Raw genomic sequence first — 17,295 nt, forward strand, 5'->3', positions numbered from 1 at the left:
AAGACTTCCTTCCGAGGTGGTTTAGTCGCTGAAACAGTGACCCCACATTACTTTAAAAAATTTACAGAAAGAACGGGGAGGAAAATAGAAAGAGTCTTATATATGTTTCTTTACTGGTAGAAATAGGAAGATACGCGGAGGACTCAGGGGAGGCGGCGGCGGCTGCTTCTAGGTCGCTCGCCAGATTTGCCACCCCGTAGAAATCAACCAGTGGATTATATCTTCTTTGTTGACGGGATGACAGAATCAGGTGGGGCGCTGCCGGCGAGTCTTAATCGATCTACCACAGGCGATGATGGGGGCGTAGCTAGCCAGAAGGCAGATCCAGCCGGCCGTGGAGCTACTCTGGTGATTCTTCTAACTAGATTATTTCTTCTATACTTGATCGTGTAGTTTATTTTCTTTTTTGAGTACCCAAAAATTGCTGCAATGCTTTATTAGAAAGCAATCATCCCGTTTGCTAGACAGGAACAAAAAAAATGAAAAATAATTAAAAATAAAAAACATTATAGTCGATAGGTTATATAATTGCTCTAATTTTGGTATATAGTGACTGGTCAATGGAAATTAATTCAGGTTCAGAACTAGAAAAACATGTCTATTGAAATCTAGAAGTAAAGTTTGTCTTGGGTATTTGGATATATTTTATGTATATGTTTGAAGATTTTTGGAAAAACAAATTAGTATTGTTTATGAAAATAAACTAGCAGGTTCTCATATTTTCTTTTGAACAAAATTCTCTGGTTTACTTGTGTTGTTCTCACATTTAGTTGTGATAAAAAGAACATTTATATGGCACCTGGTGCCTTTTACTGCAGTGGTTCAAAGTAGTCTGAAATCTTCCCCCATGCCTTGTACAGAAGTTTACCTCATGAAATTCATTTATGTTGCCTGGAGACTGTTTGACGCTACAGATCTTGTTTCCCCCTATAGGAAATCAGACAAGAATTTCGTCCGACTCAGACACGCTTTCACCGGTGGTTGTCTTGGTGTTGTTGTATTATTGAAAGAGATGAATGCAGTACAATATATCAAACCGAGCATCATAATGAATGTGTTTTTTTCCAGAACACTGATAAAAACACACACCCTAACAACAAATCTGTATGGTTAAAAACACTTATATATAGGCAAACCGAATTGTTCTTAGTAGGTTCTTTTTTGTCCAGTTAATTTCAAAGTGTGTGAGCATTCTTACTTTGGGAGTCTGAATATTTTCATCTGTTTTACTTGTGTGGTTCTTGCCTTTTTGCTATGGTAGTCTGATTATTTTTAACTTGTTTCTTTGCAGGTTCTTTCCAAAAGGAAATTACCAGCAGTTCGAAAACGGAAAGGGATGAACCAAAAAGAAACACCACAGAGTTTACGTGAGCCTGGGAAAGAAAGTATTGAACTGAAGGAATCATCTGGGGTGAGTATGAAAAAAACATGTCTCTAAAAAATCCTGTTAGAAGGTGACCTAAACTGAATTTTTTTGTGCACTATATATCAGGAATGAAGTGGTACTGTATATTAGAAAATGTTCTTTATGTTTACTAAAAAGTATGTCGCTTGTTTTTTCATGACCAGGTTTGCGATGTGATGCTTGAATTTGACCAATTTGTGCAGTACCATGAGATGAAGAAGAAAACAGAGGTTTGTACCGTGAGAAATTAGTTGAAAAGAACACCAAAAAAATTTGTTGAACTGTTTTTCTTTCTTTTTGGTTTGCTAATTCTCATAAATATTATATTGCACAGGAATTTGTTAGTAGTCAAGACAAAATTGTGAGCCAAGGAACACTCAGTAGCAGCCAGGAAGAAGACCTGCGAACTCAGATCGAAAAAAATGATAGGTTCAGATGCATAAAGTGATACAGTGTGAGAAGTATGATGATGTTATTCTGATAGCAAATGATACTGGCAGTGAAGATGTGAGAATAGTTTCTTCAAAAACTTTGCTTGGTTTTCTTTTCTACTAATATTGATATTGGCAGTTTATGAATTGAATATTGATGAATGAATGTTTTTGAATAGGTCCGAAACAGTTATGTTGACGAATCAGGTTCTACATCGGCTGTCATAATTGTGAACACAGAGACTTTGAATGGGAAAAATCTTTGTTCTACAAGCACAGAAAGGGGGAAAGATGATGTGGGACATCCTAGTGAACAGGTAAATAGCCTTATTTAATTCAAAAAAAGAATGCCAGCACTTGTGGGTTTAAAAAATCTTGCTGTTACATGAATAAAAAATTATTTGTGTTAAGAATGATAGAAAAAAAAGTTGAGCATTAATTTAGATTAGATAATTGTTGCTTGCACGTGTAAAATAAATTAGTGCTATAAAAATTTAAAAGATTTTTTCCTAAACAGTATTTATATCTTAGTCTATGGTGTGATATGGATTGGTTGTATTTACTGTTTGTAATGTTCTTCCAGGAACAGCATTATAGTGAGGACGCTTGTGTCCCTTCAGATGATTGCATGAGCAAAAAAGATTCTGATGATGAGTTAACTGAAAATGAATCAAAACCAGAAGAGTACTTGTTCCCTACGCCAGATGAGATGGAGAATACAAGTACACCTGAAGTAGGGAAAGTATTCTCTAGTCTAGAAGAGGCTGTCAGATTTGTCAACATTTATGCTCATATCAGTGGGTTTGGTATCAAAAAAGGGAGGAATTACCGAAACAGGAAGATTACCATTTGCTGCTGCAAAAGTAGAAAAACAGAGCCCAATGCAGCAGGTGTGAGGAAGAGCAGGAGGAATGTGGTCGTTAGGACAAACTGTCAGATGCATGTTACAGTAAGCTTACAAGACGGCAGATGGATTATTACTTCCCAAGATCTTGCACATAATCATGATTTGGTATGTTCGCCTACATTGACCAAATTCTTCCTAAGTCATAGGAGCATGAATGAAGCTGAAAAACTTCTCTCGAGGCTGTTACAAGAACATAGAATTAAGCCAAGGAAGATAATGAGTATTTTTAGGAAGCTGTCTGGTGGAAAATTGGGTAACATTACATTCGATGTTAAGAAGCTTGACAACCTGAAACAGGAAGATCGTGAAAAGAGAAGGAACACGGACATTGAACACACTCTGGAGTATATTGAAAAACTGCAGATTGACAAACCTGGTTTTGTATACAAGGCTCAAAGAAACGCATCCAACTCAGTGCTTAGCTTGTTCTGGACAGACTCAAGATCAAGGCTGGACTATTTGCTGTTTGGAGACATAATATCATTTGATACAACGTTCAGCACTAATAAGTACAATATGCCCTTTGCACCGATTATTGGAGTTAATGGCCACTCGAGAACAATTGTTTTTGGTTGGGCCCTTTTGCAGAATGAGTAGGCAGACACATTTAAATGGTTGTTTGAAACTTTTGTTGAAGTGATGGGTGGAAAAAAACCGAGAGTAGTACTTACTGATCAAGATGCTGCAATGAAGAAAGCTGTTCCAAAAGTGTTCCCAGATGCATTCCATAGGTTCTGTATTTGGCATGTTAGAAGGAAAGCAAGAGAAAATTTGGGTGCATACATGTCAATTAAGAAAGGAATGGAACAAGACCTTGACTATTGTATCATGCAGTCCATGACTGTTGAAGAGTTTGAAATGAATTGGAAAGAAATGGAGCTGAAGCATAGTTGTGGAAAACATGCTCACATTAAGCGCATGTGGGAGAATAGAGAGTACTTTGTTCCTGCTTATTTCCAAGAAGTGTTCTGCCCGTTCATTAGGTCTACCAGCAGAAGTGAGAGCTTCAATTCAAATTTCAAGGACTATGTTTTGCGAAAGGATACAATAGAAACTTTCCTTCGTCAGTATGAATTATTCCAGGAAAATGTGATGCACATAGAGGATCAAGATAGGTTCTTGTCTAATGAAAAAGTACCTATCATGTGGGGATATCAGCGGGTTGAGCGTCATGCAGCTGAAATTTACACCAGAGCTATATATACCAAGTTCTTGACTGAAATGTTAAATTCAACTGCTTTCGGGGTTAATGAGATTGTGAAGAATGAATCATATGAATTAAAGAGGAACTTTCCATACGAAAATCCAGAGTTTGACAGGGAAATCTTTGCTGTGCAAGTAAATCGAGAAAAGGAAGAATTTGTGTGCAATTGTGGGAAGTTTCAGAGGGATGGTATTCTTTGTTGCCACATCCTTAGATTGTTTATGCAGTTTGACATGCTCAAGATACCTGACCAGTATATTGTTCCTAGATGGACTAGAGAATTTAGGGAGAAGGAATTGCAGAAACACAAGTCTAGTGCCCTTGGTATTAATGGAGAAGACCAGTCACACAATGCTGTCAGATATGCCATCATGATGAATACAGTGGGGGAGGTATGCTCTGACATAAGTCATGATTCACGTTTTTGTCAAGAGCTGATGGATGCAGTTAATGCTGTTCATAGTAAGTATCTTCTAGGCAAGCAACAAACTGCAGAAGGGGATAAAACTTATGAACAAACAGTGAACAAAGCATGTGTGAGTGAGCCTTTGAAAGATCCTGCTGTAATAAACAACAAGTCAGTGAGGAAAGGGAACAGATTGAAGAGCCGATCCGAGAGAGAAGGGTGGAAAAAGGCTGCTGATAAACGGAAGAAATCTATTTGAAGATAATTATTGAATAGAATTAAGAAAGTGAATTAGAACTTGTTTACAATGGTTCATTTGAAAATGTGTTTCCATTTTTGAGGATTTTTATTTTTACCTAGAATTTTCTCTGTTTACAGTAGCAGTTTTGGTTTGATGGTTCACATAGTAGTATAATTAATGAGAATGGACAAAATACATTGAAAGGTTTTTGCCTGGTGTTATCACGTTTGAAATTTTTTTAGGTGTACATAGTTTATTTTTGGTTTTTGCCTGATGTTATTACGTTGGAACTGTTGTGTTATGAAATAGATTTCTACAATCCAGTTTAATCGTAATGTTTTTGTCTAAAAAAATGTAGTCTGCTGCTGTTCAAGTTTGAAACTATTAGTGCGACGTGTCATCAAATGTACTTTAAAAAAATTGTAGAATTTATATAGGAAGAAATTTTCCTTTTGTCTTGACTAGTGAAGGAGACCTTCATGTATAGATTCTTTTCTGTTTATACTGTATAAGTGAAGGAAACCTGTCGTGATTAGTACCATTACATGCGCTCTGCCTCGGTGTTATTTCGTCCTTAGCTTATCTTATCCTTTGTGTGGTTATGATCCCAGTGAAAAGCGAAGCTATATTTCGGTTCGTGAACTGGGAAAAAACCTAGGAACTATTAGCATTGTCATGTGCTAGACATTTCAGTGTGTATTGCACTGTTTTAGTTTGCCAAAGTGTTGTGCAAAATCTGGGATTAATTCTTCTTTGCCAGTGCATGTACAAAGAGCTATGTTTTGATGAAAACTAGGGAAACTAGCTTGTCATGCAGCATTGTTTTGGTTTTCCTTTTGTGTTAGGGATTATTTGGCTCAAAGAAAGCACCGGGTTACAAAAAGATTTTAACAAACTTTGTAAACCTGTTGATATGCCAGGTTGTTCATAACAATCTTTGTATGTGCAAGTGTTGTGCTTCTGGAAAGATGTATGTGCATAGTATTTCATTCTGCTTTCTCTGCACATTATGCTCATGCAAAATATCAACGAGTATTACTCCTTTCTTTGACCTGAAAATTTCCGTCATAGTAAACCCCTCAAGTTTGGGATGGTAGGAACTTTGGCCAAGTTAGTGAACATTACTTCGTTGAACTATTGAACTAAAATAAAATCCAAGTGAACTAAAATAATTCGGATTGTAGTAAACTAAAAAAAACAAAAAAATAGTGAACTAAAATAATTCGGATTGTAGTGAACTAAAAAAAGAAAAAAATAGTGAACTAGATTTGAATCAAAGTGAGCTAAAAATCTTTTTGATTGTACTGAACTAAATGAACTTATTATCAAAATCGATGAACTCTTTTTTCAAATTCGACGAACTTTTTTATTCGAAATCAACGAGCACTTTTCATAATTGATGAACTCTTTTTTCAATACCGATGAACTTATTTCCAAATCGATGAACTCTTTTTCAAAATCGATGAACTTTTTTCCTAATCGGTGAACTCTTTTTCAAAATCGATAAACTTTTTTGAAAAATCTCGCGCTTGGCGGATTTTTAAAAATGTTGGATTCGGTGAACTAGTGAACTTTTCTCAAAATAAATCAATGTGAACTAAAATTTTCTATTCTTGTTCACTAAAATTATGCTGAACTAAAAAAAAGTTTGGATTCGGTGAACTAAAAAAAGAATCCCAACTGAAGTAAATTATTTTGGATTTTAGTTCACTAAATTTTTAACTAGTGAACTAAATTTGAATTTAGTAAAATAGTGAGCTATATTTGAATCAAAGTGAACTAAAAATCATTTTTGATTGTAGTGAACTAAAATTTGAAAACTATTGAACTAAATTTGAATCGAATCCAAGTGAACTAAAAAATTGGACTGTAGTGAACTAAAAATTATGATGAACTAAAAAAAGTTTGAATTCAGTTAACTAAAAAAATAATCCGAAGTGAACTAATTTTTTTCAATTTGAATCGAATCCAAGTGAACTAAAAAATTGGACTGTAGTGAACTAAAAATTATGATGAACTAAAAAAAGTTTGAATTCAGTTAACTAAAAAAATAATCCGAAGTGAACTAATTTTTTTCAATTTTTAGTTAACTAAAATTTTAAAACTAGTAAACTAAATTTGAAAAAAGTGAACTGTATTTGAAATCAGATGATTTTTTTAACGGAACTAGTGAACTAGATTTTGAATTACATTAAGTTGGGATTTGAACAATAAATAAATGTGTTTCACTAAATAAAAAAAATGTATTTCATTTTGATTGTAGTGAAAATTTGAAAACTATTGAACTAATTCTGAATCGAAACCAAGTGAACTAAAAAAATTGGATTGTAGTGAACTAAAATTATGTTGAACTAAAAAGGTTTGAATTCAGTGAAACTAGTGAACTAAATTTGAATTAAGTCATCTATATTTGAAATTAGATGATTTTTCTAAAAAGGAACTAGTCAACTAGATTTGAATCAAGGTGAACTAAAAAACTTTTTGATTGTAGTGAACTAAAATATGAAAACTATTGAACTAAATTTGAATCGAATCCAAGTGAACTTTAAAAAAATGGACTGTAGTGAACTAAAAATTATGATGAACTAAAAAAAGTTTGAATTTAGTTAACTTAAAAAAAATCCGAAGTGAACTAATTTTTTTTGATTTTTAGTTAACTAAAATTTTGAAACTAGTGAAGTAAATTTGAAATAAGTGAACTGTATTTGAAATCAGATGATTTTTTTAACGGGACTAGTGAAGTAGATTTTGAATTACATTAAGTTGGGATTTGAACAATAAATAAATGTATTTCACTAAATAAAATAAAAATGTATTTCATTTTGATTGTAGTGAAAATTTGAAAAACTATTGAACTAATTTTGAATCGAAACCAAGTGAACTAAAATTATGTTGAACTAAAAAAAGTTTGAATTCAGTGAACTAAAAAAATGAATTCGAAGTGAACTAATTTTTTTGGATTTTTTAGTTCACTAAAATTTTGAAACTAGTGAACTAAATTTGAATTAAGTCATCTAAATTTGAATTCAGATGATTTTTTTAAAAAGGAACTAGTGAACTAGATTTGAATCAAAGTGAACTAATTTTTTTTTGATTGTAGTGAACTAAAATATGAAAACTATTGAACTAAATTTGAATCAAATCCAAGTGAACTTAAAAAAATTGGACTGTAGTGAACTAAAAATTATGATGAACAAAAAAAAGTTCGAATTCAGTTAACTAAAAAAAGAATCCGAAGTGAACTAATTTTTTTGATTTTTAGTTAACTAAAATTTTGAAACTAGTGAACTAAATTTGAAATAATTGAACTGTATTTGAAATCAGATGATTTTTTAACGGAACTAGTGAACTAGATTTTGAATTACATTTATAAAAATAGTGAGCTATATTTGAATCAAAGTGAACTAAAATATGAAAACTATTGGACTAAATTTGAATCGAAACCAAGAGAACTAAAAAAATTGGATTGTAGTGAACTAAAATTATGTTGAACTAAAAAAGTTTGAATTTAGTGAATTAAAAAAATGAATTCGAAGTGAACTATTTTTTTTGGATTTTTTAGTTCACTAAAATTTTGAAACTAGTGAACTAAATTTGAATTAAGTCATCTATTTTTGAAATCATATGATTTTTTTTAAAAAAAGTAACTAGTCAACTAGATTTGAATCAAAAGTGAACTTAAAATTTTTGAAAACTATTGAACAAAATTTGAATCGAATCCAAGTGAACATAAAAATTTTCGATTCAATGAACTAAAAATTATAATGAACTAAAAAAAAGTTTGAATTCAGTGAACTAAAAAAATGAATCCAAAGTTAACTAATTTTTTTCGATTTATAGTTAACTAAAATTTTGAAACTAGTGAACTAAATTTGAAATAAGTGAACTGTATTTGAAATCAGATGATTTTTTTAACGTAACTAGTGAACTAGATTTTTAATTACATTAGTTGGGATTTAAACAATAATAAATGTATTTCACTAAAATAAATCAAAAAATTAGTGAGCTATATTTGATTCAAAGTGAACTAAAAATCATTTTGATTGTAGTGAACTAAAATTTGAAAACTAGTGAACTAAAATTTGAAAAACTAGTGAACTAAAAACTAGATTTGAATCTAAATGAAAATGATTTTTGAAAATGAAAAGTTAATTAGGGGAGTGCACTAAAAAAATGAAGGTGAAGTATTTTTTTCTATTCTAGTGAACTAAAATTATGTTGAAGTAAAAAAAAAGTTGAAATTGAGTGAACTAAATAAATGAATGCAAAGTGAAGTAAATTATTTTGGATTTTAGTGAACTAAAAATTTTCAAACTAGTGAACTAAATGAAAATGTTTTTCGAAAATGAGAAGTTAAGTAGGGGAGTGCACTAAAAAAATCAAGGTGAAGTAATTTTTTCTATTCTAGTCAACTAAAAAAATGTTGAAGTAAAAAAAAGTTTGAAATTCAGTGAACTAAAAAAAATGAATCCCAAGCGAGGTAAGTTATTTTGGATTTTAGTGAACTAAGATTTTCAAACTAGTGAACTAAAATTTGAATTTAGTAAACTATATTGAATTTAGATGATTTTTTTTGAAAAAATCAGATCTAGTGAGCTAGATTTATATTGTAGTGAACTAAATTTAAAAATTATGATGAACTAAAAAAAAGTTTGAATTTGGTGAATTAAAAAAATGAATTCGAAGTGTACTGTTTTTTTTTGCTTATTCAGGAACAAATTTTTTGAATTGAGTGAATTATATTTTAATTAAGATGATTTAAAAAAAGGAACTAGTGAAGAAGATTTTGAATTACATTAATGTGGATTTTGAATGATAAAAAATGTAATTCACTAAAATGGAAAAAAAGTGAGCTATATCTGAACTAAAAATCTTTTTGATTGTAAAATGTAAAAGTATGTTGTAAAATGAACTAAAAATATTTTTTGATTGTAGTCAACTAAAATTTTGTTGTAAAATGAAATAAAATGTGGTGAACTAAAAATAAATTATGGTGAACTAAAAAAAAGTTCACTGCAGTTGTGGTGAATAAAAAAATTGCAATTGTGGTGAACTAAAAAAAGTTCACAGCAAAAAAATGTTCACTGCAATTCAGTACATACACACTGAATTAAGTATTTTGAACTATGTAGACCCACATGCAAGGGGGGTATCATTTTAAAAAGGACAAAAAGTACCACATGGCACATGTTCTTAGAAGCAAAAATCTCCTAGGAGAACTATTACACAGAATTGGTTTTCATATGTATGATGTCTATAGTTCATGTTTCCCTTCCAAAAAAAACTCTTCAATCTAAAGAAAAGGTGTTCACTGGGAGGTTGGCAGATCTTCCTCCTTTATCTTGTTGGGCGTGCTTTTGAAGAGACGGTAGGCTGATATCATTCTTTGCTTGGGTACATTCTCCTGTGTAGACAAAAAAGGGTGGTCTTGAAGTTGAAATGCACGAAAAAAACTGTATTAAAAAGACATAAAACGGATAGGTGTATGTACTGAAAAAATAAAAGTGTTATCATCTTGCATTGTGAGAAGGGGACCAAAAAATCTTCAATAATTATATAGATTTAGCATAACAGTACTTGTCAGCTTAAAAAAATGTTTATAAATTAAAATTAAATAAATGTGCATAGATTCATTCTGCGTATTTTTTCAATTAAACGTGCTGCGAAAATAAAAAGATTTCCTATTTCATTTTCAGTACGCTAATTTTTTGTAAAAAAATATACATCAGACAGTTGTGACAAAACAAAAAAATACCGTGCTGAAGCTTTTCATGACTTTGCCTTCAAAGTTGTCCATGTATAGGGGGAGGTAGTGACCTGAGTCATGCCTGTTGAAAAAAGAAACAACAAATGAATAGAGGCTTTCATATTGAGCCTGAGCAGGACAGAAATGTTTGAAAAAAATCAGAAAAAGATTGAAGATGAAAAAAATGAACAACATAACAACTTACATCAGACAGTTTGTTGGATAGTGCCCCACAGCTTGAAGCTTGAAGTTGAAGACATTCTTGAAAAGCTTATTACTGAGTTTGCAAAGCAGGTTGTAGTTGGAAACCTATTGCATAAATTAAGTACACCGATTTAAAAAAATAGTGTGTCCTGATGCTTTGTATTTAAAGACAAAACTTGATACAGGAAGAGCTTACCAACTTGTGGACAATTTGTTGTTGAGAATTTTCCTGGATTGTACCACATGGGTCGAAGAAGTGAGTCCTCTCAAATAGAGAGTTCATACAAACAATTACCCAGTGGTTTGACTTGATAGTGGGGAAAAACAACTGTGATAAAAAAACATGAAGGAGAGAAAAAAATTAGCACAAACAAACGAGAAAAAAAACTATTGTACAAGTCAGATGAGAGTCTCCATAGTACCAAATCCTTTTTCCATAGACTTTCTTCTGAATTTACTCTGTCAAACTCTGTTTTGCAGCTTACTGGGTCGAAAACTTCAGGGCTAACCAATAGTTTATTCTGGGAAAAAAAAGAACAGAAAACTAGTTAACAGTGAGGTTTCCTGAGTAGAAAAGAATGCCAAAATTATTGGATAAAAGAAGGAGACAGATAAAACTCACAGTGAAGCGCAAAGTGGAACAGAATTTTTTAATAAAAGGTTTTATCTGACATGAAGTCTTTGCTTCCAGGTTGAATGTTTGAATGAGTGAATCCATGACTTCATCTCCAATCTCACCCCTTGACTTGAATGAAGCGAAGAAGTTGTCGTAACTAATGGGAAATCCCTCAATGTTGACAAAAAGAGTGCTGCAGACAGATTTTGAGCCGTGAAATTCTTTGAAGATTGGCTTCCTCAGAAATTTGGTGAAAAACAAATCCACCTCTCGAGGGATTTTCAGCCTCTTTGGTTCATCAGGAGATTGCACTTTAGCTGCTCTCTTTTTCCTATTCTTCTTCTCAATGGTATTTGGGCCTGTGCTTGATCTAGCTTGTGCATCATTGGTCCTAGATGAACCTGTGTGTGACATTTGAACAGCGAAAAAATGTTAGGCCAATCGTCGTTTGAAAAAAATGGGCTAGATAAATGAGAAAAAGGCAAACTTAGATAATTGCAAAGCAAGACAAGTGAAAAAAGGGCAAAAAGCTAAAACCTGATTGAAGAGCAACACCCATGTCTATGTATATTCCTGTGTTAGAATTAGCCTCACCAAATGGTCTCTCTTCACTGGTAGGTGCACAAGGCGTGAAAGGAGTCATAAATTATGATTGGAGTGCTACTGTAATGCTTCGCTCTTTCATTTGATAAGCTAGAACTGATGAGAACAAGACTCCTTTGGTTTATTTCAGTTATTGGGTCCAACTCTTCCTGGCGAGGTTAAGAATGTCTCAGTACAACAAATGTAGTATAGAAAAAAATATGGCTGATCAAAAAGGAATGCTTGGGATTTCATGGATAGTATGTCCAGAAAGTAAATAATCCTTGTATCAGGAAAGCAGAAAAATTAAGCTGGGTGGTTACCTCAACCTTCACATTGTTCTCAGCTTTTGGTGCAACGGGGTCTTGCTTGGTGTCAAGTACATCAGGGGTCTGCTCATGAAAAAGATAATAAAATATAAAAGACTATCTTTAGAAAACATGCCTCTAATTGGTACAAATAAAAGTATTTTACATTGGAAATAAAATGAAAAAGCATTTCAAATAACTAAACATGAGGTGTCAATTTGATGCAAAAAAAGTTCATCAGAAAATGGAAAAATGTATTTTCATTATGATGTAAACTAATTAGTTAGAAAAAAACAATACAGGCAAAAAAAGATAAAAAAATACCTCTAATTTCGAATGCAGCTCTGGCTTCACTTTACAATCGATTTCATGTTTTGGAGTGAAACTTGTTCCTGCTGACTTGATATCTGGAGTGGTCAAGTTAATTGGGTTGTTTTCATTGATTGTTTCGTGGGCATTGCTGTGAAAATTGACCTGCGTTTTTGGAATGCAACAAATCTATGCTGTTTAGTATAACTGTGTGAAAAAGAATGCATCATAAAATAAGAAGAAAAAATAGAAAGAAACCTCTTGTTGAGTATCAGCAATGTTGCCAATAGGAACTGCATTTGCATACGGTGTTTGAGATATGTGTCTTATCTACAAAAAAATTTAGAATAAAAACATTTTAAAAGTTAGTCAGAAACGAGAAAGGAAGGCTGAATACATAAGCAAAGAAAAAAAGCCAAAAAGAAGAAAATAAAAGATACTTACTGGTAGTACTCCAAACGCTTTCCTAGACTCATAATTCCTATCAACCAAAGCTAGGTATTGGAAGTCAGCATTCTTAATGTGGCTGATCCGGGGTAGAGAATAATCAACAGTTGACTGGTGGTTCTCGATGACATCAAAGTCAACGAAATCCAGATAAATGATCTGTTATTAAAAAATGAAAAGAAGAAGCATGTCAGTTTGGAATTGCGAACAAAAACTATGACAAAAGCAAAATAACTTTAGAAGTAAAAATATCTAAAAGAAGCAGAACAAGCAAGAAAAATGAAGGAAAAAGGATTAACCCCCAAATAGGAAGGCAACCGCCAATGTGGGAAGGCTTGTTCATTTCCTCAAGTGTTGGTCTGTTCATTATCATTTCGAAATGACGTTCTGATTCTTCAATCATAAAATCTAAAGCCAATTGCCCAAAGTCCAGTGAAGGGATTACAGACACATCTCTTAGAGAGAAGAGGAATTTGGTGTTGCCAAAACAGTATGACGCTGGGCAGAGTATAGATGATATGAAATAGAAAACGAAGCTCCTGATGAAACCATCTTCACTCTCGTCACTTAGCATCACTTCCTCAATCTTGTTGATAGGCATCTTGTTTCGATAATCAACATACCTGCTTCTTCACTGAGCAACTTCTGCTTTCACTTGAGGATCGTTGCTGCTGAATACAAAAGGAACAGTACCGCCAGGGAAATCAAAAATCTTGTCTACCATGTCTTTAGTGATCTTGATGACTTTGTTCTTGTGCTTGAAACAAGGCTCTGTAACACCAAAAATGTGCTGATCTAACCACTCAAGGAGATTCATCGGTATGTTTAGGTGATATGGCATGTGAAGCAGGGCATCCATTTTGTATTTGCTGATGTGCCCTAATTGAATCTCACTGAACTTTTTCACTGTCTTGCTGAAGCGCATTGTTGACAACCTAGATTTATAGGTGGGATTGCACAACTTCCTAGGATAAACTCTTGCTGCATAAATTAAAATGAATAACTATTCAGACAGTGAAGACAAGAACATTTAGTGTAGAAAATAGTATGAAAACGCATAAAAAAACTCCTAAAACTACAGCACTGGATACTGATCAAAAAGAAAAAAAGTTTGATTTAAACATAATTCTTGTGTTTTGAACTTTTAGTTGATCAAGCTTTTTCTGCTGATGATTATAAAAAATAAATTTCAGTATAACGAGATTCTGCCTCAATATAGGACAAACCAAAAGAAATCAGCACCTTTTTCGAAGTACTTCGGCACTGGATGCAATTTAAGCCTTGAAAAAATCAAATCAGACAAACTAAGAACCTGACTCTACAGCTATGAGTGAACCAGGATGAACATACCGCCTTGACCATTCCGAAGACCTCGTGGTGGAGCTTGGAATGTTTCATCGCTTTCCGGTTCTTCAACGTGCGTGACTATGACACGTTGTTCAGCTGCAAAAATATAAAAAAACGAAAAACCTAGTTAGCAACATTTAACACTAACTAGAATAAATCATGTGCCAAAAAGATATCAATTCAAAAAGGAAAAATAAAACGCTCAGAAAAGTAACATATTAAGGAATGATTATGTATGAACATGACTGTACCAAAAAGAGAGGAATTATATACGGCGTGTTTAAGGTTGAAGGAAGTAAAAATTGACAAGAAAAACTAGAATACAAAAAAAGGGGGAAACAAAAAAACTAGAGCAGAAAACCTCCAATGGAATAACTAGTACATATCATTCCCGTAGGCATTTTTTTATTATATAAAAAAGAAGCTGCGTAAATGGGTCAGCTTGAGCACCTTGTACTGGCGTTTGGACTTCTTGATGCTGTTCCTGACCACCTTGCTCGACTGGTTGTGAATCAAGTTGTTCTTTCACTTTGCCATGTCCAATCCCTTCTTCTTCTGCAAAGCAAAAAAATGAAAAAAAAAATAAAGTGAGCATTAAGTGCATGAAAGAATGTTCATGTATGAACTAGTTTTCTGTAGTTGTTATCCACATTGATGATCTCTTCGTTAATAGAAAAAAATGGGACATACACAAAGAACTTGGACTTGACAGGGTAAAAAATGTGCATCAATGAGCATGCAAATAAACTCCCGAACCTCTATCATATCACAAAGTCAACAAAAGATCCAGCGAGCATTAGTAGCTTTCCTTTGAGCCTTTGACCTCCCAGATCGAAAAGTGCTTAACATATTTACATTTTATAACTGATAATCCTTTCAATTTGTTGTAGGACTCACAACCTAAAAAATTATTACAAGCACGAACCACTCCTAAAAAAATGAACCCTAGGCTGTGACGATCTGTTGGTCAGATTACTAAACATAAAAATCTAAAAACTAAAGGGACCGGTGTTCAACGCAGCATGATGAACCCTAGAAAAAATCATACTGAACGAATCCCCACAAACCTCACGCCCCCAACCTGCCCCGCCTCTCCCCCCCTCCCTTCACACCCCACCCCTGGGCGGATCCACGACAAAAAAAGGGAGGACGAATCCTAACAAACACAAAAAAACGTGCGCATCCTGCCAGGAAACATACCCAAACAAATTCGAGCGGAAAAACGACGAGCACTAATTTTAAATAAACCCTAGTGAGCGGATCCACGATCACTGTTAAAGGAAGGGGGGAAGGGAGAAAAAGAGCACGAACCAGCGGAAGCCATCGCGATCTCGCGCGTGAACCAGCGCGAGACAGGGAACGGATCCACTGCGCGAGACAGGGGACGGATTGATTGCTAGACGAAAACCCTAGAAATCGTAAACGCGGGGGAGACGAGATGTGGAAGGGGATAAGAGGGGGAGAGACGCGGAAGGAAAGAAGAAGAAGTCAAGGCGTAGAAGGATCGACTGCTAGAAGAAAACGGGCCGAGCCCAGTAAACCGCAGGGGGTGTGCGCCGCTTTGTGGAAATCGAAGAAACAGGCGCAACAGGCGCCGTTTAGGAAATGCCCAGGTTATACGCATCTGCCAGAGATGCTCCAATTAACCTGGGCATGTTGTGAAGTAAAAAAAAAAGTGGGCACGTTGTGCGCCATGACCCACAAGACGCCGAATCACGCTTAGGGGATCGGACGGCAACGCGAGCTGGTCGACGCACGCGGTAAAACCAAAACCGAATTTGAATTTGACTGGCCGACCACCTCAAGTACCATAAATGCGCTTTCCCATAAGCTAGGGCTGTCTTCCTCATTTGCGGGACGCAAGAAAAACAGAAAAGATCGCTTGCGGCATATGGCGTGCATCGCTGCCCCTGCCTCGTTTGCTCCCTCCTTTGCTCCTCTCTGTAGCAGGATCCCGTTTGCGCCTCCGCTCAGCTCCACCTCGTTGTCGGCCTCGTTTCATCCGAGCCGCATCATGTGAGGTGGGAGGCTCCTCCGATGGGCTGGTTGAAGCTAAACTTTGACGGATCCGTCTATCACGACGGGTCCGGCCGGGCGAGCATCGGCGGCGTTATCTGCGACTGCAACGGCCACGTCCTCGTCGCCTTCGCCGAGCCGACGGAGCACTCAACGGTGGGGATAGTGGAGGCGCCAGCACTGATCTGCGGGCTGCGGCTGGCGATGAGTTTCTTCCGTGGCGGGCTGGTGGTGGAAGGCGACGACCAGGTGCTGGTGGAGCTCCTGACCGGGAAGGAGACGCAGACCCGCATACCGCTTTCCATGCAACAGGAGATCCGCGCGCTGCTCAAGCATTTCTCGACGTACCAGCTGCAGCACATATACCGCGAGGGCAACCAGGTCGCCCACGTCCTGTGCAAAGAAGCATACCAGCGGCCGGGGGTGTGGAGGAGCGGGATTGTGCCGCACGCCGTGTGGGAGAAGGCGCTGGAGGACATGCATGGCGTGGCGCATGAGCGGATCTGCAAGAAGAAGCAGCTGTGGTAGCTTCGAAGATGGGCGCGTACCAAGCCAAGCGCAAGCGGCGGCGTGGTGTCCGACCGGCCGGTCCAAGAACGTGGCCGGGGAGAAGGTGCTGGCTTCATCGACGTGATAAGCTTCGTCGAGATGGATCTACATAGCCCGTGGAGTCGACCGGGATTGTAGTGAGCGTAAATTGATCCTTTGTTTGTAGTCTTGTAGTAGAGTCATACGTGACGAGGTCTTTTACATTTGTCTCTTAATTACTTCGTAGTACATTTCACGACGATGTTTACTGTTGAAGCAGCTCTGCAGCGCTCACAGTAACATCGACCTCTGTGGCTTCGTTGTGCTATGCACATGTAGGGTACTAAAAGACATGATTCATTCACTCTGATTTCTTGAAGTAGCTGTGCACAAGTGCTAGTAGTCTTTCCACTTCAAAATGTGTAGTACTTCGCTGTTTGTAACGGGCAAATAGCTCCCATGCGACGTCGTTGGTGTAAATTGTCTCTCATACAACATCGTTGGTTCAAATGGCTCTCATGCGACATCTGCGTTGGAAAAAATAGCTGCCGTGCGACACTGCTGCCTAATCCAAAGACACATGTTTAAAACTCGAATC

General features: G+C 35.6%; 3 protein-coding genes and 1 non-coding gene across 4 annotated transcripts; 2 read left to right on the forward strand and 2 right to left on the reverse strand.

Moving 5' to 3' along the window:
* The first annotated feature begins 123 nt into the window (after nucleotides 1-123).
* Nucleotides 124-4,861, forward strand: LOC125509062 (protein FAR1-RELATED SEQUENCE 1-like). Its single transcript, XM_048673938.2, has 6 exons — nucleotides 124-348; nucleotides 1,292-1,411; nucleotides 1,570-1,635; nucleotides 1,740-1,912; nucleotides 2,016-2,153; nucleotides 2,420-4,861. Exon 6 carries the CDS (start codon nucleotides 3,383-3,385, stop codon nucleotides 4,610-4,612), a length of 1,230 nt encoding a protein of 409 aa, XP_048529895.2. The 5' UTR covers nucleotides 124-348; nucleotides 1,292-1,411; nucleotides 1,570-1,635; nucleotides 1,740-1,912; nucleotides 2,016-2,153; nucleotides 2,420-3,382; the 3' UTR covers nucleotides 4,613-4,861.
* A 4,982-nt stretch (nucleotides 4,862-9,843) lies between these two features.
* On the reverse strand, nucleotides 9,844-13,407 carry LOC125509063 (uncharacterized). Its single transcript, XR_015603529.1, has 12 exons — nucleotides 13,252-13,407; nucleotides 12,804-12,965; nucleotides 12,618-12,689; nucleotides 12,375-12,548; nucleotides 12,066-12,134; nucleotides 11,772-11,912; nucleotides 11,167-11,561; nucleotides 10,967-11,065; nucleotides 10,741-10,872; nucleotides 10,546-10,649; nucleotides 10,350-10,422; nucleotides 9,844-9,998 (listed from the first exon to the last, which is right to left on the reverse strand). It is a non-coding gene; the product is annotated as an uncharacterized LOC125509063 (transcript).
* LOC147971436 (uncharacterized) lies at nucleotides 13,115-15,729 on the reverse strand. The gene is made up of 4 exons (XM_087526091.1): nucleotides 15,465-15,729; nucleotides 14,604-14,708; nucleotides 14,157-14,249; nucleotides 13,115-13,787 (listed from the first exon to the last, which is right to left on the reverse strand). Exons 1-4 carry the CDS (start codon nucleotides 15,475-15,477, stop codon nucleotides 13,438-13,440), a joined length of 561 nt encoding a protein of 186 aa, XP_087382217.1. The 5' UTR covers nucleotides 15,478-15,729; the 3' UTR covers nucleotides 13,115-13,437.
* Nucleotides 15,730-16,022: 293 nt separating this feature from the next.
* On the forward strand, nucleotides 16,023-17,031 carry LOC147971437 (uncharacterized). Its single transcript, XM_087526092.1, has one exon. The coding sequence runs from the start codon at nucleotides 16,191-16,193 to the stop codon at nucleotides 16,695-16,697; it is 507 nt and encodes a 168-aa protein (XP_087382218.1). The 5' UTR covers nucleotides 16,023-16,190; the 3' UTR covers nucleotides 16,698-17,031.
* The last annotated feature ends 264 nt before the right edge of the window (nucleotides 17,032-17,295 follow it).

The sequence above is a fragment of the Triticum urartu genome, chromosome 5A (genome assembly GCF_056163025.1).
Source record: "Triticum urartu cultivar PI428250 chromosome 5A, HENAU_Tu73, whole genome shotgun sequence".
In the NCBI taxonomy this organism is placed as follows: domain Eukaryota; kingdom Viridiplantae; phylum Streptophyta; class Magnoliopsida; order Poales; family Poaceae; genus Triticum; species Triticum urartu.